General features: G+C 39.3%; 1 protein-coding gene across 1 annotated transcript in view; it reads right to left on the reverse strand.

The window, feature by feature from the left end:
• The window catches only part of LOC111150528 (kelch like family member 15), a 31,622-nt gene extending 12,728 nt beyond the window's left edge, over positions 1-18,894 (reverse strand). Inside the window, exons 1-2 of the mRNA XM_022508020.1 lie at positions 18,625-18,894; positions 5,760-6,471 (exon numbers count right to left, since the gene is read on the reverse strand). Coding sequence (XP_022363728.1) covers positions 5,760-6,464 — 705 coding nt within the window. The 5' untranslated portion in view covers positions 6,465-6,471; positions 18,625-18,894. The remainder of the gene's footprint in view (positions 1-5,759; positions 6,472-18,624) is intronic.
• Between the last annotated feature and the right edge of the window lie 3,907 nt (positions 18,895-22,801).

Raw genomic sequence — 22,801 nt, forward strand, 5'->3', positions numbered from 1 at the left:
GGCACACTCTTACCTTATGCATATTTATGATGTTGAAGATGCCCTAGGTTCAAAAATATTAAAATGTCACTGTACTAAAGAACCAAAATATGGGTATTTTAATGAATAATTTAACAATTTTGCTAAAAAAAATCTTTTCTATACAAAAAAAGTATAATAGCATTTTGCCAAATATACATTTACTTCACAAAATGTTTTCAATAAAGCAGTAATTGTTTTTTAAAAACCAAAAGGCCAAAGAAAGCAAGGTTTAAACTATTTAAATCTTCCCATCACTGAAATTCAGAATGACAAATGTCAGGCCTTATCTCTGTTAACAGACGCAAAGACCCTCAGAGCTAGTAAAAAACAAAAAACAAAAATGCCACAGACATTTATGTCAGTAAAAACTGAAAATGAAGTCTATTTTAAACACCCACTACAGAGGGGACCTGGGCGGCTCAGTCAGTTAAGCGTCTGCCTTTGGCTCAGGTCATGATCCCAGGGTCCTGGGATAGAGCCCCGCATCGGGCTCTCTGCTCAGCCAGGGATCCTGCTTCTCCCTCTCCCTGTCACTCCCACTGCCTCTACTCGTTCTCTCTGTAAAATAAACAAAATCTTTTAAAAAAAAATCCACTAGAGATAAAAGGAATCCTAAGACCCCTTCAACAACTATATTAAAAGGACAAGATCCTTAAAATTTATTTCTTTGAAATAAATTTAAAATTTAAAATTTCTTTAAAATTCTTAAAATTTCTTTGAAATAAATTTAAAATTTAATTTCTTTGATAATACATCGAAATCCCCAGAATTGGGCTTGCACATCTGGAAGTTTTCCCACACCTTGTACTTTTTTCAGTGCCATTAAATTTCTCTGGCTATATTTTGTTCATGCAAACAAACTGAATTTTCATGACTATCTAACAACTTTTAAACGACCCAAGCTGGGCCAGAACACCTTATATATGTCAGATTGTGCCTCAAAAGCTCTACACAAAGGTTGAGTCTATAGGTTAGTTCCCTTTTACAGATTAAAAAACAGGCTCAGAAAGGTTAGGAATCTTATCCCAGAACAAGTGGCACTGCTCAGAGTGGAACCCAGGTCTGCTCGCTTCCTGGTCCAAGGGCTTCCTACGATGGCTGCTAGAGCAGGGAGGGAGAGGACCGTGAGGTGCAGAAGCGTGTGCTTAACCCTGTGGCTTCTAAGGAACTCAGTGAGGAAATCTGGAAGCCACGATCTCTTTGGTGATGGTCCCACAGAGTACTCAGTACAAAAGTTAAGACCGTCTGTTTTCAGCTGGGGAGAAAAGTAGAGGATGAGGGAGAAAGATACTACAGAAGCATAAACTCAAAAGATTTCAGCATAGCTGGAGGACAAGACTCAGGTCCCCGCAACGAAAAGGGCTATTCCCTGATGAGAGGCGGAAGGTCCCGTTCCCTCACTACGAAGCTTCTGCTCAGATGTGTTTGTTACCACCAAAGAAAGAATTAAAGTCCACACAGGTTCCTTCCACCAAGCTTTGTTCACTTGCTTTTTATTTTCCTAAGGCCAGGGTCGGGATCCTGATGAAGAGAGGCTACACTCAAGTTAACCTCATCAGCCACGCTAAAGAATAGGTAGGTAGGTAAGCTCATTCAACATTAGAGTGTGCAGAACATCTTGAAAGGCTGAGAAACCAGGAAAAGGGTCTAATATGTGAGAAAGACTGTTTGCCATATTCTTGTTCAGAGAGTTTCTAATGAACAACTCACTCCTTGAACTTCTAGAGCAGCGCTGTGCAACAGAAATATAAAGAGCCACAAATGTGAGCCACTGATTAATTGTACACTTTCTGATAGCCACATTTAAGAAAGTAAAAAGGTGAAGTTGATTTTATGAGACTGACATGCCTGCGCTAACGAGGCACCTGAAGTTGATTTTAATAATGTGTTTCATTTTACCCAGTATACCCAAAATATCATTTCAAGCTATGATCAATATAAAAATGAGTAATGAGGTTATTTACACCCTTTTGGTCATCCTAATTGTTAAAAATCTCAATTCAGACTTGCCACATCTTAAGTATTCAGTAGCCACAAGCAGTAACCCTACCGAACAGCGCAGTTCTAGAGTCAGAGCTATACACTAATTTTTTATTAGAGAGTAATCTTTTAATCTTGACTTCAGCTAGTTTTAATCCCATCAAACTGAATGGAAAGGCTCTCCATTTTTTTTAAAGGAGGGAAATTTTAACAATCTAAAAGAAATCTATTAATACTATGAATAACATTCTTGATTATCTTAGTCATAGGATCAGGCTACTTAGCCTCCTAAGGAAAAAAAAAGGTAAATTCTAAGTTTGATTAGAGCTGCTAAGTGCCAAGACTTCTTTGGCATCACGACAATATTTCCCTGTAACTGTTCCTGAAAAAACACAGTGCTGAAAAGTAGATGTGTTAACAGAACACCTAAGGAAAAGAGGAACTAAGTTAACACCAACACAAAGAAATAATCTGACAAAGCCAGAATGTGGGACACACTAAGACAATCAGAGATCTTACCTTTCTCAAAAATTAAAAAAAAAAGTGCGGGACTGTTTTAGATTAAGATTAGACAGATGTGATAATCAAAAGCAGTACATAAATAATGACTAGATTCTAGGGCACTTTGAGAAATGGGAAAATTTGAATGTGGACTAGATATCACATGGTATTATTGTTGATTAACCGAAGTGGAATGGCACTGAATTTGGGTAGGGCAGTTCTTGAACCTAGGTGACAGCTACAGAGTTATGTTATACTATTCTTTCATCTTTTCATGTTTGAACATCCTCATCACAAACAAGAAAAAGGAGAGACAGTTCCAGATTCAAAGGGAGACCTAACAATCCAATATGCTGTATGAAACTTGATTAAATCCTTTAAAAAAACAGCTTAAAAAAAAAAAGGCATTTAGGGGACAAGTGAGAAAAATCACAAAATGAAGAGCCTATTACATGACATTAAGGCATTATTGTTAATTTCAACAATGGTATTATGGTTATGTCGAATTTCCTCACTCTTGGGAGATGAGCTGCTCGCTCAATCAGTTAGGGATGAAGTGTCATAAAGTCTACAACATTCTCTGAAATGGTTTTACACAGCTAAAGCCAAAGTGGCAAGATGGTAACAGAATTAACCTAAAGGATGTGTTTATGGGTGATCATTCCAATATTCTTTCAGACATTTTTTTATGTTTAGAAAGTCATAGGAAGTTTTTAATAATTTAAAGCTAAAAATAAAATGTACTGGGGCGCCTGGGTGGCTCAGTGGGTTAAAGCCTCTGCCTTCAGCTCGGGTCATGATCCCAGGGTCCCAGGGAGTCTGCTTCTCCCTCTCTCTCTGCCTGCCTCTCTGCCTACTTGTGACCTCTATCAAATAAATAAATAAAATCTTAAAAAAAATAAATAAAAATAAAAATAAAAATAAAATGTACCTATCAATATTCCGTTTTTCTAAATTTCAGCAAATAGGATAAAACCACAAATCAAAACTGCCTACGCTTTTCCCCATGTAGATTCTCATACTAAAAAAGGACCAGCACAGATGTAACATGTCTTTATTTCTGTGCCCTTTCTGGCAGTGTGCATATATAATGGATATTAAAATGGCTTTGTTTGAGACCTGCAGCATACTAAGTAAAGGAAAAATGGATGGGCCCTATTTTCAAGGGAGCTCAAAATAGTATGGTGCAAAATAGTTCAAATTCTTATTTCCCAACCCAATTTTCCATTTAAGTTTGGTTTATGAAGTTTTATTTCTAGAGATAAGCTCTCAAAAATGTTTCTCAACATTCAGAAAGCCATACATTCCTCCTGAAACTAATATAACAATGTATGTTAAACTCTATTGAAGTAAAATAAAAGAGAAAGCCACAGATTACTATGATAAGCAGTAACTCTCATACATCACTAAGACAAGAATCACTGACTACTTTCCATTTATCTTACCGGTATTACTAAAATAAAACTAAAAGATTTCTACTATATTACAAAAAAACAAAGCTCCCTCTTTGGCCAGGGCCTTATTAAGTTTTCCTAAGAAATTAACTCAAGAAGGAAGCCTTAACATTTTTATTCTGAGAAGATCTACCCAATACTGGGCCAGTGGTGAATAATCACATCCTATGCTATACAAGCAAACAAAATCCATCAGAAGGTACAAGAGATGTTTCATATAATTTACAAAACTACCCGATGGTATTAACTTTCATTTCAGCCACTGTCACTACTGACCACCTGGAACTGGTAATTAGAACATAAAAAGGCTCAGCACTCAGCAATTAAAAATCATTTACTGCTAACAATTATCCATCGTATTGTCCCACAGAAGGATAAATTTTCTTATTTCACCAGTACTTCCATCTAGACTAAAGTTGGAGGGTTTTGTTTAAGCAGTGGGAGAGCATTTGCATTTAGTGCATAAAGACAAAACAGGATTCTCCAGAGAAAGAGAACAATAAAAACTTTAGTAAGGAAAAAAATCGTTATCAGAGACAAATGATTTACATAGTTGACGTGGGGCCGATTATCACCCAACAAAAAGTAATTAAGCAATGTATTCTTTAGTTTCAATTATTTCTGCCAGATCCAGTGCATTCTGAGAATGAAGATAAAATCCCATAAAGTTGGGTTCTCTATTAAAAGTATAAGTTAATGATATTTCACAGCATTTCGGGGGGGGGGGGGACATGCCAGGCTGCTGAGTGTTATCTGAAGGGGCAAATCTGTTTATTTTTCAAATGGTGTAAACAACCCTCCTTTGCAAATATTCTATTTTTATCACCACGTGTGGTAACTAAAGCTAAAGAACTATTTAACATGAAGGGTGTTGAACCAAAGCTTTAAGTGTGCTTTCTAGAAAGAGGAAAAGATGCAAGAGGTAAACAGAGCCCCAGAGGTAACCGTATGATTAGAAACCAATTAAGTTAAGCAATTATTGAAACTGCTTTCTCTCCTTTTGGCAAGAAAGGATCATAAATGAGACTCTGATATAAAAATGAAAGATGCTTGCGTGCAAAAAGGCCAAGGCTGTTTTGGAGAAAGACTATTTTTCAAACAACAGAACTATTACATGGTAAAATGTGCACAGGGCTGTTTGATCAACGTCGACAGAGGATTTATAGTCTATTTAGTTAGAAATGCCAAAACAATGGTTTTAGACATTAAACATGTTTTCATGGTTAAATTTAGTTAGTATTCATAGTGAAATGGGAAAAACAGAACTACTTAAGAGTAGGGAAGAAACAACTAGGTAAGGGTAGGGAAGCATCACCACTAGGGCCTACTGCTTTTCAAGAACTATTTTATGTTTACTCACTACATTTTAGAGGAATACAAAACTGCCTTAATGTACATCATTCAAAACTACAAAAACTCCTCTCAACTCTAATTTCTGCATGTATTACTTAAATTAATTTTTAAAAACAGAGCTAACCTGACCCAATTCAGATTTAATTACTTTGTGAAAAGAAAGAAAAGCTAAAGCAAACTTGGAGTATTTTGGGTTAAATAATTATGCTTCAACTTTAAAAGTACTTTTAAAACAAAACTACTCTACTACCTACCTGGTTCTTCTTTCCCCCACAAAATGTGTTTTTAAAACCTAAATGTACAAGCTACAACACATTAGACTGCTTATCCACTAACTATTCTTATAAAGTATTCTTTTTAGCTCCTGACCAAGCCTGGGAATCTTACCTATAAAGACATACTGCCTCAACTGAATGGTGAGTCCTGTCTGTTGCTTTCAAATGCACTAACCTTCTCAAAAACACTGGATGGGGTCATCAAACAAAACCTGATGTTCTGAATGATGGTATCGGTATGTCTCCAGCGTCTTCTATCATGCCGCAGCCAAGACTGCACAGCCTCGTACAGCTCTATCTCTGGGAACCTGCTCAGATGATCATTATCCAAATAAGACATGAGCTTCTCAAAGCTCAGATAAGACAGGAAGTCAGGTCTGGACATGAGTGGCACAAAGTTGTCTAGCAGAAAGGCGTCCAACTTCTCCCTGACTCCCTCGATGTTTACACCAAAATCATCTAAGAGTCTCATAATTTCTGCACAATTCTCTAAGCAGATTTTTGCTAACAGAAAAGAGCAGCAGAACTTCACCACCTCTATAAGTTGAACATACATGGCAGCCTGAAGGATCTCATGAACAGTATTCATACTCAGTTCTATAGTTCCATAATACATAAATTGAAGGACGTGGCTGAAACCAGTAGCAGTTAGACCTTTTAAATGAATTTTGTCCTGATCTCGCTCCCTCATGTCTGCAGTAAACATAATTCTGAAGTAATCACTCTGGGTGGCCAAGAGTGCTTTATGGGCCTGGAACTGATGATCTTCAATAACCAGAGTGACATCAAGAAGCAATCCCTCCTCATACAGTGCTCTGAACCCGGCAGAGACACTGGTGTCATGGATGGAGGAACAGAATCCTTCCACGTCCCCTGCCATGAATCACCTGTAAAAAAGGCAATCAAAGAAAACTGTATTAATCATTTCCATGCATTCTGAAGACATTATTAACTTAAGAGCTTAAACAATTTTTCATAATTATCTCAATTCCACTGCCTAAGTCTTAAATGTATAAGCCCTTTGGAAGAAGACAACCTAAAGGTTTACAGGCTAATGTTTTTGGCTTCCCTACCTGGGGAAAAAGTCTATTACATATCTATCAAACGATGGTAAATTGTTAACTTATAAATAATATATGCCTAGCCCACTGATTTTACACCATTCACCGAATATATTTCACTATGTCCCCAAATTATCAACACAAAAAGGATCTGTCAGCCAAATGCTAAATTGTGAGAAAAAGCAACAAAAAAGAAATCAAACCAAAAAGTACCACTGTTGACCTTGAAAAAACCTAGGAACTTACCCAAAGGAAATAATCAGATAAATACACCAAACTGTACACACAAGATTTTTCTTTCTAGTCTTATAACTTATAATAAAAAACTGGAAAATATTCAAAAGCCCAACAACAGAGTATATGAAGTAAATGTGGTGTAGTTCTCTAATGGAGTACTGTAACAACTAAAAACGATGGCAGAAATCTACCTATTCTGACAAAGGATGTTTATTAGGTATTGTTACGTGAAAAAACAATGAAGCAGACAACTGCAGTTTACTTGGTGCATTTTCCAAAATTAAATACACACAGGTGTGTTGAGATGAGAAAACGTCTGGAGGAACAGATACCAAAATGATATCCCCAGGTAGTAAGATTTCAAGAAACTGAGATTTACCCCCTTCTCTTTTTTACTTACCTCATTAACCTTATTCTAAAAAAACAATGATCACATGTTATTTATATATTTAAAATATAAATATGTAAATTTTTGAAAGGAATGAAAGCACATTTTTGCATATCAGAGAAATGAAGCCAAGAGAGTGGAATGATAATTAGATCTTCTAGGGCAGAATAAACTAATTGAGTTTATTAGACTGTTTCTGAAGCAAAGTAATTTTCTCCTTTTCACACAACTACTCTCCTTCCCACCCTGCTGGCCAGGCCAAGGGCCACTTATCTTCTCCTCTCACCCTTCACAGCTCCGGGGCCTCCTCCCATCCCAAATTCCCTCCCTACCCTTTTCGTCTGTGCCCTGTGGAACCTTGGTTCAGAGTAAACAAACTCCCCTACCAGCTCCTGCTGGTCGCAAAATTTTCTCCACAGTCTGATTTAAACATACAAAAAAAATACTCTTCTGTACCTTATTAAGCCTACCTTCTAAGCCTTCTTTTAGGTTTCTACTGTCCTTTTTCTAAAACATGGCCTTTCGCTCAGATAAAAATCCATCCTCTACTGCTCCTTGTCACTGATCACATACCGACATCCTCACCAATGACCCTCACCCCCATGTTCATGGACAACCTTGGCATCCGGCTAAGGCTCCTGTTCTCCACCTTTTCAATGCTCACATAAGATCAATCATACAAAACCCACAAAGTCCAACTTCCCTGGCCACCTCAACTCCTACAACCTCCCCCCTTACTCCATTTTAAAACCGTGTTCCCCTACCTGCTAGAACGCACCACAATCTAAAACCCGTTACCATCTAAAATCTCAACTGTCAACTTTTCACTCTGGCTTAACCTTCATCTCTCTTTTCACTTGGCCTATCAATCCCAAACTTTACTTTCTGTCCTTCTCCTGCTTAGACCTTCTAATATCAGACCCAATCTCCCAAGTGCTTTCCTTTCTGGTCTCCCCACTCTATCACCAATACCTCCTCCTTTACTTGCCACAAGAGTGCCTCCATGTGTGCCAGGCATTGTGGTAGGCATGGAGTTATGTGCCTTTCGGGAATCCCTCCTGCACCCTGGACTTGGCAGAGCCCTCCGATGTGGCAGTGAAAAGGCAGCTTCCATGGCCATGCTAAAAGCACTACTTCTCCACTCTAGTGAGTAGGCTATCACTGTATTGTTCTACTTTGTCTCATCAATATGTTATCTGTGACACCCTATGTTTAATTTCTTGACCTATTAACCCATTGATTCAGCAGTTATCCCAGTCTAAAGTCATCTTAAAAAAAAAATCCTTTGTTAGTCAGCACGAAAAATGTCTGAAAGGATAATAGAACATAATGTTAAAAACGGTTCTCTCGGGATGGTAGAATATCAAGCAGTTCTAATTTTTTCCCTTTTGCTAAATTGTGTTTTCTAATCTCTCTGCCACAAAAGTGTACTATTGTTTTGGAAATTTCATTTCTAAAAATCTCATTTTAAAAACTGAAATTTCATTTTAAAAATCAAAGGTTTAAAAAAAAACCCTTTAATTGCCAAATCCAATGATTATACACTGGCCCCTATTTCTCAGAATCCTTCTGCAGTATGACTTCCTCCCTTGGCTCATCACTTGTTCTGTTTCATGATACTATTTCCCCAATTGTCTTCCTATTCCTGGGCTGCTTACTTCTGAATCTCCTCCCTGGACTCATGTTTCCGGAATGAACACTGGTGTCCCCCCAGACTTCTGTTCTCAGACCTTTTCTCTTCTCAACACTGTGTCTCCTTAAATGACTTCATTTAAATCCACGGTTTCTCCTATTACCCACCTCTACCCATAACTTGACCACCTCTGTCCCAGTGGTGAATGGTCCGCTAGATACTTAGTGCCCCACTGGGATCTCAAAATCATCATGTCTAAAAATAGTCATAATTCTACCCTCTCCCAATCAGTTCTTTCTTCCGTATTCCCCATCTTACCAAGAGGCATCCTAGGTGCTCTTGTCCCAGTTTGTCCCTAACTTACCTTCAAGTATTATTGATTAAATGACATAGTATGTTTACTTACCTAAGACAGCAAAGTATGCATAAGGTGAAATTATTATCAAGTTTTTTTTTTATTAGTACTCCATTAATTCAAAAGCTATACTTTCGTTTTGGAAAGGCAGAACACAAGAGGGCTGTTTATCATTTGGAAAAGAGATATAAAATATTTTAGACTCTGTGAGCAATGCTTGGCAGAACAACTTTACTAATACATTCAAGATCAAAGTAAGCTACTAGGATTTTTTTTCCTGAATTATTTTTTAAGGTAAAATTAGAATTAGAGCTTAGAATTTTCCAAGTGATATGAGGCATCTGTACACAACTGAGCACTGGGAACAAAAGGATCATACAGTGTGGTATCTGAATAATCAAACATTCTGGTTAATAGAGGACTACCCACATCACACTAATGATCAATTTTCAGAATAACTGGAATTAAAAAACACAGTAAGTTAAACCGATAAAATATTTGATATTTCATTATCTTTCTCAGGATCACCAATTAGCACTCTAACATCAGTCAAGATATTGGTCACATTTAATGAAGATTCAAAAGTACAAAACTGGACATTAGCATTCATATACTTGAGAGTAGACTACTTTGTCTTTTATTAATCTGTTATTTTGATAGTGCCTAAAATACCATATATTTCACTCCTTGTCAAAGTAACCCTCTCTATTCAACAGCTGTTACTATCAGATTAGGTCTCAAACAGATATCACCTTTCTGAAAAAGGTTCCATCTAAAGGATATTTTTAAAAGGAGATAATATGCTGCAGTAAACATAGAGGTACATAGATCTTTTTGAATTCATGCTTTCAGTTTTCTTTGGGTAAATACCCAGAAGTGGAATTACTGGGTCACATGGTAATTCTATTTTTAATTTTTTGCAAAACCTCCATACTGTTTTCCACAATGGCTGTACCAATCTGCAATAGCCAAAATATGGAAGCAACCTAAGTGTCTACTGACTGATGAATGGATAAAGAATGTGGAGTTATACATATATAGATCACACACACACACGGAATAATACTCAGCCATAAAAAAGAAAAAAAATCTTGCCATTTGCAACAAGATGGATGGACCTAGAGGGTATAATGCCAAGTAAAGTAAGTCCGAAAGACAGATATCATATGATTTCACTAATATGCAGAATTTAAAAACAAATGAACAAGGAAAAAGAGACAAGAGACTCTTAAATACAGAGAACAAACTGGTGGTTGCCAGAGGGGAAGCTGGTGGGGGAAATGGGTGAAATAAAGAGGATGAAGAGTACACTTCTCTTGATGAACACTGAGAAATGTATAAAATTGTTCAATCGCCATATTGTATACCTGAAACCAATATACACCTGTATGTTAATGGTACTTGAATTAAAAAAAAATTTTTTTTAAAAAGGAGAAACCATGCTTTCTCAAAAGCAGCAATCTAGGTTCCAGATACTTACTATGGGAGAATCATCACAGGGCAAAGAAGCAAGGAAAAAAAAAAAAGAAAAGAAAAGAAAAGGAGAATGACTGGTAAACTGGAAGTCAAAAGACCCTAAAAATACAGCACCCATTCGTATTCCTCTGGGCACCCAGCCCACTAAGGGGGACTCCAGGTAGGCCAGCTTCCACCCTGTGATCCTGTCCGGTCACATAAGGTCAGATTGGGGTGGGAAACAGGCATCAAGATGAACTCTCTCTTGTCAAGAATTTAGAAAAGGGAAAAAGAGGCGCACCGACTGTGTATGACTAGGACTAGAATATGTTGAAGAGCAGCTGTGGGCACCGACTTCTGTCTGCCATGCTGGCTGGCTATCAGAGAAAGCCAGTGAACTGAGAAAGAAGAATAAAGCTAAGACAAGAGGACAGGGAGTGCTCCCCAATACCCTCATTTTTCCCGTTGCTAGGCCCAGCTCCATTCCTGTCCCGAGTCTAAAAGAAATCCTTCCATGCTTAGAATAAATTCCAATTTTACTACCTTAGGTGGGTTTTTCCTTTGTATTATAATCAAGGTCCCTGACTAATATGTTTTAGAACAGAAATTGCTATACTTTAAGTTACTCAAACTTTCTTGGTCTTATATGTGTACATCTGTAACTGAGAATATTGAACATGATGAATTCAAAATTTTTAGTCCTAAAACTCTCACTTATTCTCCTCCACAGGTATAATGCACTTATGCAGGCATGCAGACTAAATAAACTATAGTTATTTTCTCAAGTCTTAGCAATGCATTTGTCAAATTTACTTGATCTAAATTGACTCTTAAAACTAATTTGTGATAGCTGGAACATATCAGTAACTTTTTTTTCTACATGAAAAAGCTTGGTGCATCTATCAATAAGACTAACAGCTTTAGAGCAGCAGCAGCATTTCACATTTTAATGGGAAGCATGTGTATAAGCAGAAAATGGTAAAATACTCAGTGATTAACTGACCAACATTTAATCTCTAAATGGAAGTAGTGAGTTAAGAGTACAGGGGTGGAGTAAGGTGCCATGTTTGAATCCCGGGTCTGCCTCTTACCAGCTGTGACCTTGGGGCAAGCTATTTACTCTGTGCTCTGATGTCCTGATCTGTAAAAAGCGACATCAATATCAACAGAACCTTCCTTATAGGTTGCTGTGAGGATTACATGAATGACTACACGTAAAGACTTGAGACCAGTATGTAGCCCTTAAGGACACCATAATGTTAGGGCTTATTATGCCCTTTCTGTTGGTGTTACTGGAACCACTATAACAGACCTGACCCTTTAAGAGTCCTGTTGTCTCTGGGAAAACCCTTCTCCTTAGCCATAGCATTTCCTTCAAACCCCAACCTGTCTTTATCAGTGAAGTTCAACTCTAACTTGATAAAGACACTAAGGCTAATGGGTGAAATTTTTCAAGGTCATGCAACTAGTTAGAGAGATAAAACTGGAATTTGATTTGCAAAAAATACAAAGAAATTTTTATTCTGTTGGAAAGAGCAGAACTTTGGAGATTAAGAGTGCTCACTAGTACTTACCACTGTGTGACCTGGAGAATTTCAGTTAACTTCCTGACTTCAGTTTCCATCCATCCACACATTAGGAATTATCACCACCACCTTATTACTGAGTTGTGGTGGTGATTAAATGAATTTACTTAAATGCCTAGCCCAGAGCAAGGCACTCCACCAGAGGTCACTCAATCTTGGCTTCCACTGTCCAACTCTTGCCTATTTATCATTCACAAAACCAAAGGAAATGGATACCCCTCAAAATCACGTCTACAGATCCCACACCCCCCTATGGTTTATCACAATTTAAGTTTAGAAGAGAGTAGGAGATGTAATGGTAGTCAAAACCCTGGACTTCATTTTGCAATGGCATTATTTTCCATTTTTTCTCATCACACAAATATAATTTTCTAGCTTTTATGGGCTCTTCAAGTTTTTCTGCCCTAACCAGAGTACCCACTCTCTACATTTGTACCGTTCAATACACAAGGGCTATGGAGCCCTTGAAATGTGTCTAGTCCAAACTTACATGTGCTGTTAAATATAAAATGGATGCCAGATTTTGAAGAGTTAGTACAAAAAAGAAAGGGTAAGTTATCTCATTGTACAAAATGTTGTACTGATCACATATTGAAGTAATATTTTGGATATAGTGGGTTAAATAAGATATGTTAAAAGTAATCTCATCTATTTTTGACTTTAAAAAAAACCCAGTGACTATGAGAAAATTTAAAATTACATGTATCTTGTATTATATTCTATTGGACAGCACAAATCGACAACATCAGTGCTTAAGGCATCAAACAACCAAACTTACAAATGAACACTTGAAACAAAACCACCTTGTTCACAATCCATACCCTGGAAGCTACAAAAAAAAAGTGAGGCTTAAATTAAAATAAAAACACAAAACACACGTAGAAGCAAATTAAAAATATTAATTAGAAAAAGGAAAGTGTAAGAATACAAAAAAAAACATAAAAACTTATGCATAAGAATTCTGTAAGAATTACAGCAAATTATGGAATAAGTAAATAATTAAAAAATAAATCACTGTAAAACTAAGCTCAAATAAGAACTATAAATCAACGAGGGCTGGTGAAAAAACCCATTAAGGGGTTTTGAGAAGAGAGATTTACTAACATACAAAATGTTCAATGTACAAAAATTCTGTATCCTCACTTTTCAAAAACAGATCATCAGATTAAAGGAAATCATGGTTTATAAACCCACATATGTATATATTCTAGATTTGGCTTTAGAATTTCAAATGGAAGATTGTTTCCCAAAGCAGGACCAACTTAAACTAGTGACAAGACATACACTACTAGGAAAGAAATATTGAAGAGTTTGTCTTGTTTCATCAACTTGGCACTGATTAAAAAAAAAAAAAAAAGCCTCATATTTTCTATGCATAAGAATGATTAGTATAGGGGCGCCTGGGTGGCTTAGTGGGTTAAGCCTCTGCCTTCGGCTCAAGTGATGATTTCAGGGTCCTGGGATCTAGCCCTGCATTGGGCTCTCTGCTGAGTGGGAGAGCCTGCTTCCCCTTCTCTCTCTGCCCGCCTCCCTACTTGTGATCTGTCTGTCAAATAAATAAATAAAAATAAAAATAATTTTTAAAAGAATGATTAGTATAGCAATTTCCAAAGTGTAGTCCAGGGACAAATGGGGTCCTCATCCCCTAAAAGGACTCCACAAAGTCAAAACTATTTTCATCGTAATAATTTTAAAAGTTGTTTTTTTCACTTTCATTCTCTCAGTGTTTTCCAGAAGCTACACATGTGATATGGTAACAGATTAAATGCAGAAGCTGATAAGAAGCCCATTGTGTTCCATTAAGTGAGCCATTAATTAGATCTGCAAAAAGGTAAAAATTAGATCTTCTCACCAAGTTTTGTATGGTTTGGAAAAGATTTTTGTCAAAAATGCTATTTAATGTGTAATGGGTTTAATACTCCAGTTTTAATTTATATTATGATAAATATAAACAGATACAACCCACACAAACAAAAGCTCTTTAGAATCTCCAAAATTTTTAAGAGAAAAATGAAGTCTCGAGACCAAAAGGTTTGAGTACCACTGATGGTATGATCAAGTGATCAATGACAACACACGCATATACACAAAACATACTCTTCCTACCTCTGCCCTGGAAGCCTATTACTGCTATTTATATCACAGAAATTTCTAATAGTTCAAACTCTCTAGTGACCAGTAAAGAAAGAAGTCTGGTGGGGGTAAAATTGGACAGGAAATTAAAGGCAAAGAAATTAAATGCTTCCTTTTCAGTTAGAAGGCTGCCATTCTGATTTGAAGGCAAAATTCTAGGCAATTAAATAGAAGATGTTTCAAAATTAAGGTCCATGTTTATGCCATAAGCATTAATGCTTTTACATTCCTCCCAAAGGTCCTTAGAAATTCATACAAAATCTTAAGTCATTTGAAACAAAAGCTAGATTCTCAGAGCTTGATATACTTATTTTCAATGAAAAGTTTAAATTATTTCATACTACCTTCATGCTTAAACTGGTAGCTTACCAAAGTTGGTGCCTAATGCAGAAAATCCCATACTCACACACTGAAAAGAAAATGCAAGGCTTACTATGAATAAAAATAGAATTAATTTCTGAGTCATAAAGTTTCTCACCATTTCTGTAACTTATAAAGAAAAAAAATTTAAGTTCGGCAATCTCAAAGTGGCTAACTTCTCAGTCTAAAAGGCAAGAAAATTTTAAAAACAGACTCACTGTATTAGCTATATTAGCAGTCATTTTACTCTTGGATACACTATTCAGATTGAGAAACAACTCAAGTTTAATATAGGAGGAAAGGCTGCACAACTTTAATTTGTTTAATACTGGAAATTCTTTCTTGTCTATCTAAATGTTTTTATAACTCAGTACCAAATTGCAAATGACTGTTTAAGCTTTTAGGAAGGCTCTGGGTTCTCCAGCCCCAGGTTGGCACCTATCATCCAAATTACTTCACTTTTCAGGTATGTACAGCATTTAATCGTTCTATAATACAAGAAACCTTGCAAGAAAAAAAATCACTCCTGCTTCAATGCTATTTTTTCATCAGAAGATTTTCATTTAATGCTCCTCTGCCTATTCCTCAGTACGAACAGTAGTAGTCCAAGAGTGATGTCATGGAAAACAGCTTCCCTAGCCTTTAGAGATTGGATCCAGTGAGAATTCTAGGAAAAGCCTCTATTGGGGAATAAAACCCCAAATCTTCTAAGTTATATCCTAACAAGAAATCATCAACATTATAATGTTAACATTCTAGTTCTCTATAAGAATTATACAAACTAAATCTTTCATAAGGTCTTGATGTTCTGATACAGATTTACTGCAAATCTTTAAATGATGTAAAATCATTAACTAAACTCAATGATTTTATCAGAGACAAAGGAATAAATTTTCTATCTGTTCTTATGTGTTTCAGTGATTCAGCCAGATGAGCCTTATATTAAATACAGAGTACCTTGCCTTTTCCAGCTTCTTACAAAGTAAAAATTTCTAATTCTGAAAATGCCTTCCACTTTTGGACCAGTAGCAGTACAACATATATCCACACCAAGATGAACCATGAGAGCCCCTCCAACGATTCTTAAGATGGTAATAATAGTTATCTCCTACTACTCTCCCCCCTCATTCATCCTGCCCCAGATACACTGGCCTCTTTAGCTGCTTCTTGAAAATCAGCCACACACCCACCTTAAGGCTTCTACACTTGCTGTTCCCTTTGCCTGGATCACTACATTCCCAGATATATACATTCCCTTCAAGTCTACTCCAGTGGCATCTCAAGTGAGGCCTTCCCCAAACCCCATCTTTAAAACCAAAAAACAAAACAAAAAACCCAAAAACCTCACCCACCCCCCACAACCAGAAATCCTCACTTTCCCTTTCTGCTTTATTTTTCTCTATAGTATATTGAAATAGAGATAACAGGCTCTTTTTTCCTTAATTAGTTTGCTTTTTATGGTTTTTTTTTCAGTTTTGCTTTGACTGTTGTATCCCTCACAACCTAGAAATAACAGCACTTGGCATGTAATAAGTGCTTAATAAATATTTGTTGGATGAAGAGATCAATTTAATCTTCATGACACTCCATGTTCTGTAACCCTCCTTGATTTAAAGGTGAGAAGAATCAAAAGCTCACAGAGGTTAAGGAACTTGCCCAAGGCTATGATTCTTAAGTGGTGGAGTTGGTGTCCATCCCACTTCAGATCATGTGTGTTTAACCAGTATCCTACAATGCTTCACCAATGACTCTTTCATTTCTCTTCAATAAAAAAACCCCACACCAACTACAGCATTCCAGTTCAGAGGACACATATGCTAATAAATGAATTCAACCCCTCAAACTAAATATTCATTCTTCTCCCAGCTAATGTTATTAACTCTTAAAATATTTACAATGTGAATGGCAAGCTGACAACAGGCCAACTAATTTTGGGGGCCCAAGCGAAATGAAAGTTTGGGTTCCTTATCCAAAAGCAGGAAAAAAATGTTGTTAAAGGTACTAGAATAAAAAGGTTTCTCCTTTCTTCTGTGGTCTCTCTTGACTTGTCATGGTGTTTGTTGTTTAATGCATTCTAAGTGAAGAAAAATTAAAAGTTTAAATCAGCATGAATTTTACCATTCACCTTTATATTATACAATGCCAGTTTTAAATGCAGATTATTACACCAACTTCAGGGCCCTTTTGAACACCCATGAAGCCAAGCCAGCCCTGGTTCCAAGATTTTAGACCCAGGTAACCCAAATCAAGGCAGAGAGAAGGTCAAACCTTGAAACTCCCAATAAAGCAGTGATTTGCCAAAATTTTAACTTTAGGACAAACGATAAGCCCAATTTATAAAAGCTAGCACATTAAGATAGGCTCTTCCATTTGCTAATTTAATCGTGCCTGCTTATATTACTCTGCCTTTTTATAAAACAAAAAAGCATACTCGAAAAAACAACTGGTATTGGGTTATAAATAAAACATTTCAGAAAAAACTCAGAAAACCATTTGCTGGCTAAAATAACAATATACTAAAAAAATGCTTCTCTTTCACTTTTTGTGGACCATTTTTAAGCCAAACCATACTACATTTTTGATGTACCCAGTAGGAATGATTCCATACTGATCTGTTACACACATATATTAGTTCTGACAAATAATAAATCCAATTTCTCAAACCACAAATACTTACTCTTCTATTATTCCTAAGTTACATCAGCAATAGAGTGCAAATTAACACCAATTCCCACTGAAAAACTGGCTCTAAGCACCTACTAAGTGCTGTGATGATTTAAAAAGAGAATTATATAAACATTATTACATTGTCAAAAAGTTGAAAATTTCTATGCATTTCTAGATATGTTAAGAATTACAGAAATCTGAATCCATTTATAAGCTCTTCAAAAACAATTTTCAAATTAGTAGAGATATTCAGGCATCCTGTTCTCTAGACATGAAAAATAGCATTAGAGTATATATCTTAAAAGCATTTTCTAAGTTACCATTAAATCAGATCAACAAAAATAAATATAAATTCGAAAATATATAAGACTAAACATTAAATACTCCAAGTGAGAAAAAGAGCATAAGCGGCCTAGAAAAATGAAAAGCAAAGAACTACAGTAACGTTAAATTTGAATTAAAGAATACCGTTATTTAAATAAGCAGTTAGGATTTCGTAGGAAGAAGGCCAAGCAACGTGACTATTATATATCCAGTCGATTCGCAGCACTGCTTCGCTATTCCGTACTTATTGCTTATACTTATAATACAGGGGAAAAAAAAGAGGCAGCAACAGTTAGCCACTACAACATTAACCACTCTGGCAAAGGTTACTTAAAAAATCGCTTTGCATTTTTACAACACTTTACATCTATAGGTTATTTTCATATATATGACCTCATATAGTCCTCTCTACCCTGTGATGTGGCTATTACTGCCTAGATTTCATAGATAAGAAACCTCTGTTCGGTAAGCGATTTTCTCAGCGTCACCCAGTCGAACCCAGACCTTCTGATTCCACGTTTTATGCCTCGCATTTCGCATAGTTCTATTTCAGGCATAAATAGAATTTTTAAAGGGGAGGAACGGGTTAGGGAGAAAATAATCATGGTACCTGCAGCTGTGTGCTGCAAAAAATGGCTGAATTATGCTTCTTCCGTTTTTTCCCCCCTCCTTGAAAAAAATTATATTTCAAACAATTTAAGTAAACTCAAATTAGGTCCCGGCGTCTACCAAATGTTTGACTCGGGTCTGTGCAGAAAACGCTACCGAACCCGTGCCCAGCGCGGGGCCGCGGACGAAGCCCGGGCTCCTGCAGGCCGGAGGGCCAGGGGCGGCTACGCACCTCGGGGGTCTGTCCAACCTCTAGTGGACGGCAGTCTGCATCAGGAAGAAGCGGGCCGGCGGGCCGGGCGGTGGGCGGTCGGGCGCCGGGATGGCACTCGGCAGGCTCCTCGAACCTCTACAAGGGGCCGCTCCCGGGCCGGGCCGGGACACTCCGGCGGGGGGCGAGTCTGGGCGCCTGCGGGCCCCTCGGAACCAGTCCTGGGAAAGAAGACAGTGCTGAGTCGCGAGTCGAGACAGTCGGGCTCCGCGTAAGGCGGCGCGGCGTCGGGGCCGGGCCCGGCCTTGCCAACGCCAGGGGCCTCGCGGCGCCCGGCGGGGCTCGGCCGGAGGGCCGACTCGGGGCCACGGGCGGGGGAAAGGGCTGGGGGGCCGCGGGCAGCGGCAGAAGAACCGGCAGCAGCGGCGTCGACGACGGCGTCTCCGGGCTTCTGCCCCGAAGCGCGCCGAGCCTCAGGATCACCCACGCCGGGGGTGGAGGAAGGCGGGAAAGGGGCGGGCAAGGGGCGGAGCGTGCGGGGCCACGAGCCAGGGGCCGCTCCGGGCCGCGCGCCCCCTGCGGGCCGCGGGAGCCGCCCGGGGCCGGCCCAGGGAGGCGGGGCCCGCCGGCAGGGGGTTCCATGCGCCGTCGTCGCAACGCGGAAACCTGCCACGCGGGTAGGGAGGTCGAAGGGCGGGAAGACGAGAGTTGGAAAGCAAGCCTCGGAGGCGCCCTCGGCCCCCATCGGCGCCTCGAGGGGGCCCGTGCGCGGGCCGTGGCCCGGAGGGTGTTTACCTTCCCCCTGGTCGAGCGCCAATGCCGCCATGTTTCAGCCAGCGCGCGTCACTTCCGGCGCTGGGGGAGCGGGAGCGGGGTGGGGGCAGGGCTGTCCCACGCCCGCGGGGCCCCACGTTCAAGCCGGCCACGCCAGCGGGCCCCACCGAGGGAATAATGCGGCCGGGCGCTGCTCTGCGGGCCCGGCCGAACGCGCTTTCTCTCGTGGCGTCGCCGTCGGGGCTGGGAAAGCTCGGCGGTGCTCGTCTCCCCGCTGTGGTCCCGCTTAGTCTGTTTACACGAGCGGTGGGCTCAAGCTATAGCGGTGCGCCCACCCTGGACAAGTTGAGGATTGGGACGCCCGGAAAATGTCATTTTGCATCTTAAACACCGCGGTGGGGTTGGGGTGGGGGAATCTGCGACTGCTGGCGGGAAGCCTTGCCATAGCTACCTGTTATAAAATTGACTACATCCGCGCCAAATGACATCATTTTTGTAAGGCAATTTGCAGGGGGTTATTGCGTCATAGTTCCACTTGGCTTATTACACAACGATTACACGTTTCGGAAATGCATTTCCCAGAGGTGGGAAAATTCATAGAAAACGGCATGTCTGCACCACACAGAAATGTCGGATCTAAAAACGCTGTTCTATTTGCGTCAAAATAAGATGGCAAGAAGGAACATTCAGAGAGCAGCGATTTTGGGGGTGGCTATTCTTTTTAAGTAAATCAGCTGTAGAATTCTAGCTAATGCTTTTTAAACGCCGCCTTTCTTGATTTAAGAATATTAAAACAACACTATAGGACTGTTCTGTAAATTTCTTATTGTGAAATCTCTTTGTGAGAAAAATGTGAATGACAGAAATACACAGCTGGAGGCCAGTGGTTCTACAGCTAACCTTAAATTAAGCCATCCGTTGCCCATTTCTAATCCTACACTGAGGAATTTCTCCTACCCCCAACCCCCCCCCCCCCCCCGCCGCCCTTTTCTCTCTAGACCAATATCCTGATGAATTTACAGTGAGGTGTGTGGCTAAAAGCGATCATTATCTCTTTCTAGCAAACTTGAACATGTCATGTTTCCCAAGAGGCCAAGATAGCACACGGTGTAGTTTTGCTGAAGTAGACTAGTTCGTGGGAAAAAAATAGAGAATCACCTGAATCCTTTGGAAACGGAAATAAGCTTAACTTTTCTGACTTAAACTATAAAACGAGCTTTTCTGACTTAAACAATAAAACGAGCTTTAAAAAACTATAAGCCCTACTCTCTGCTCAGCGGGGAGCCTGCTTTCTCCTCTCTCTATCTGCCTGCCTCTCTGCCTCTCTCTCTCTCTGTCAAATAAATAAATAAAATCTTTAAAAAAAAAACTATAAGCCCTAAAATATAGCATACATTCAACTTTGAATATTTTTCATACATTATTCTTGAACATTTAAAAGTGGTGAATTTTTATTTTTGTGTACTAGCGAACAAGCTTATATTTTGAAGTATATATTACATAGTGTAGCAGTGACCTGTCTAGAGAGAAACTTAGGTTCTTGACTCAAGCAGGAACCAAAATGTGTCTGTGTTCTATGTAGCTGGTATGTACATCTACAGTGAGTGATGTCCTAAACCATTGTGATTAGTACACCCTTATTATGACATTATCAGGCCTCATATGTGGCATTTCATTATGTCCAAAAGGCTCTTTTTTTAATGACCTTTTTTTTTTAAAGATTTTATTTATTTATTTGACAGAGAGAGATCACAAGTAAGCAGAGCAGCAGGCAGAGAGAGCAGGGGAAGCAGGCTGCCTGCAGAGCAATGGGGCTGGATCCCAGGACCCTGAGATCATGACCTGATCTGAAGGCAAAGGCTTTAACCCACTGAGCCACCCAGGCACCCCAAAGCTCTTTTTTAAAAAAATACCGTTTCTGGGGCGCCTGGGCGGCTCAGTGGGTTAAAGCCTCTGCCTTGGGCTCAGGTCGTGATGGATCGAGCCCCACATCAGGTTCTCTACTCTGCAGGGAGCCTGCTTCCTCCTCTCTCTCTGCCTGCCTCTCTGCCTACTTGTGATCTCTGTCAAATAAATAAATAAAATCTTTAAAAAAAATACCGTTTCTGAAACTAGGCTGTGTCTTTTCATCAATCCGTATATTTACTATGTAGAGTCCGTTCCTGGGCGTGAGTGGGGGGATGGGAGGGGTGAGGGCGTAGGGGTTGTGGGGTTCTATTTAATCAATGATACCTCTTTCACTCTCATTTTTTTAGAGTGTTTTATAGAAAGGTCTAGTACAGTAAGGAGCATTCTGCTTCTCTGAGACCAAGCAAAGTAAAACCACGTCATTTAAATAAACTAACTCCTCCAGGTAATTCCTGTATTCAATTACTTTTCCCACCAATTACTGGAAAGTAATGGGAGCTCCCAAATACCTTGAGGGCATCCTTTCACATTGGTAGAGTCCCACGGGGCAAATGGAAGCTGTCTTTTCCTAGCCCTCTAACTTAAGTATTTGAGAATACTCCTCAAATCCACTGCCTTGCTGTCTGAAATGTCCCGAGGCATGCTGGAGGCTTGGGTCTAAGAATGGTGGTAGAGTTGGAAGGAAGTTGCAACCTGAAGGTTAGGAGGATTTAGGATACTGTACAATCTTACCCTGCCCCCACTTTTTTTTTTTTAAGCAGTCAAGGCTTTTTAGAAACCTAGAGTTTCTAAAAAGTAAGGTAATTGTCTTGGTAATCACTTTGCATGTAACTGGCTCCCACCTTAACCTCTGGGAATCAGAGTTACATCTTCAGTGAACTCTGATAAGGTTACACATGCATCTCTTTCCTCTTTAACACTGTTTGGACAGGTGCCCTATAGTCGATCAGGGGTTTTAAGGCATCTTGTTGAGGTCCAGTCCATTTCAGTCCCTCAGGGCCCACCAGCATCCCCCTCCCGCAAAATCAGTACCAACTTCTGCCAGCGCACACTAAGACCTGTACACTGACACATTCCAAAAGGATGGTGGCTGTTGTCCTAAACATTATTTTTTGGTGCATATACCACATAGAACCTTCAAAACGCAATCTGAGCGGCTCCTGGCTGACTCAGTTGGAGGAGCGTGCAACTCCTAATCTCAGGATCCTAAGTTTGAACCCCACGTTGGGTGTGGAGATTACTTTAAAAAAAATAAGCTTTTTTAAAAAGTGCAATCTCAGAGTCCCCAAATTTTCCAGCCTTTAAAGTTTTTTTTTTGTTTTTTTTTTTTGTTTTGTTTTTTTACAACCCAATAGAATAATTTGATCCTTGGAGCGCCTGGGTGGCTCAGTCAGTTAAAAAGGCTCAGTCTGCCTTTGGCTCAGGTCATGATTCCAGGGTCCTGGATCGAGCCCCGCATCGGGGCTCCCTCCTCCACGGGGGAGCCTGCTTCTTCCTCTTCCTCTGCTGCTCCCTG

This window comes from Enhydra lutris, unplaced genomic scaffold (assembly GCF_002288905.1).
Source record: "Enhydra lutris kenyoni isolate GAN:26980312 unplaced genomic scaffold, ASM228890v2 scaffoldscaffold23, whole genome shotgun sequence".
NCBI lineage: Eukaryota > Metazoa > Chordata > Mammalia > Carnivora > Mustelidae > Enhydra > Enhydra lutris.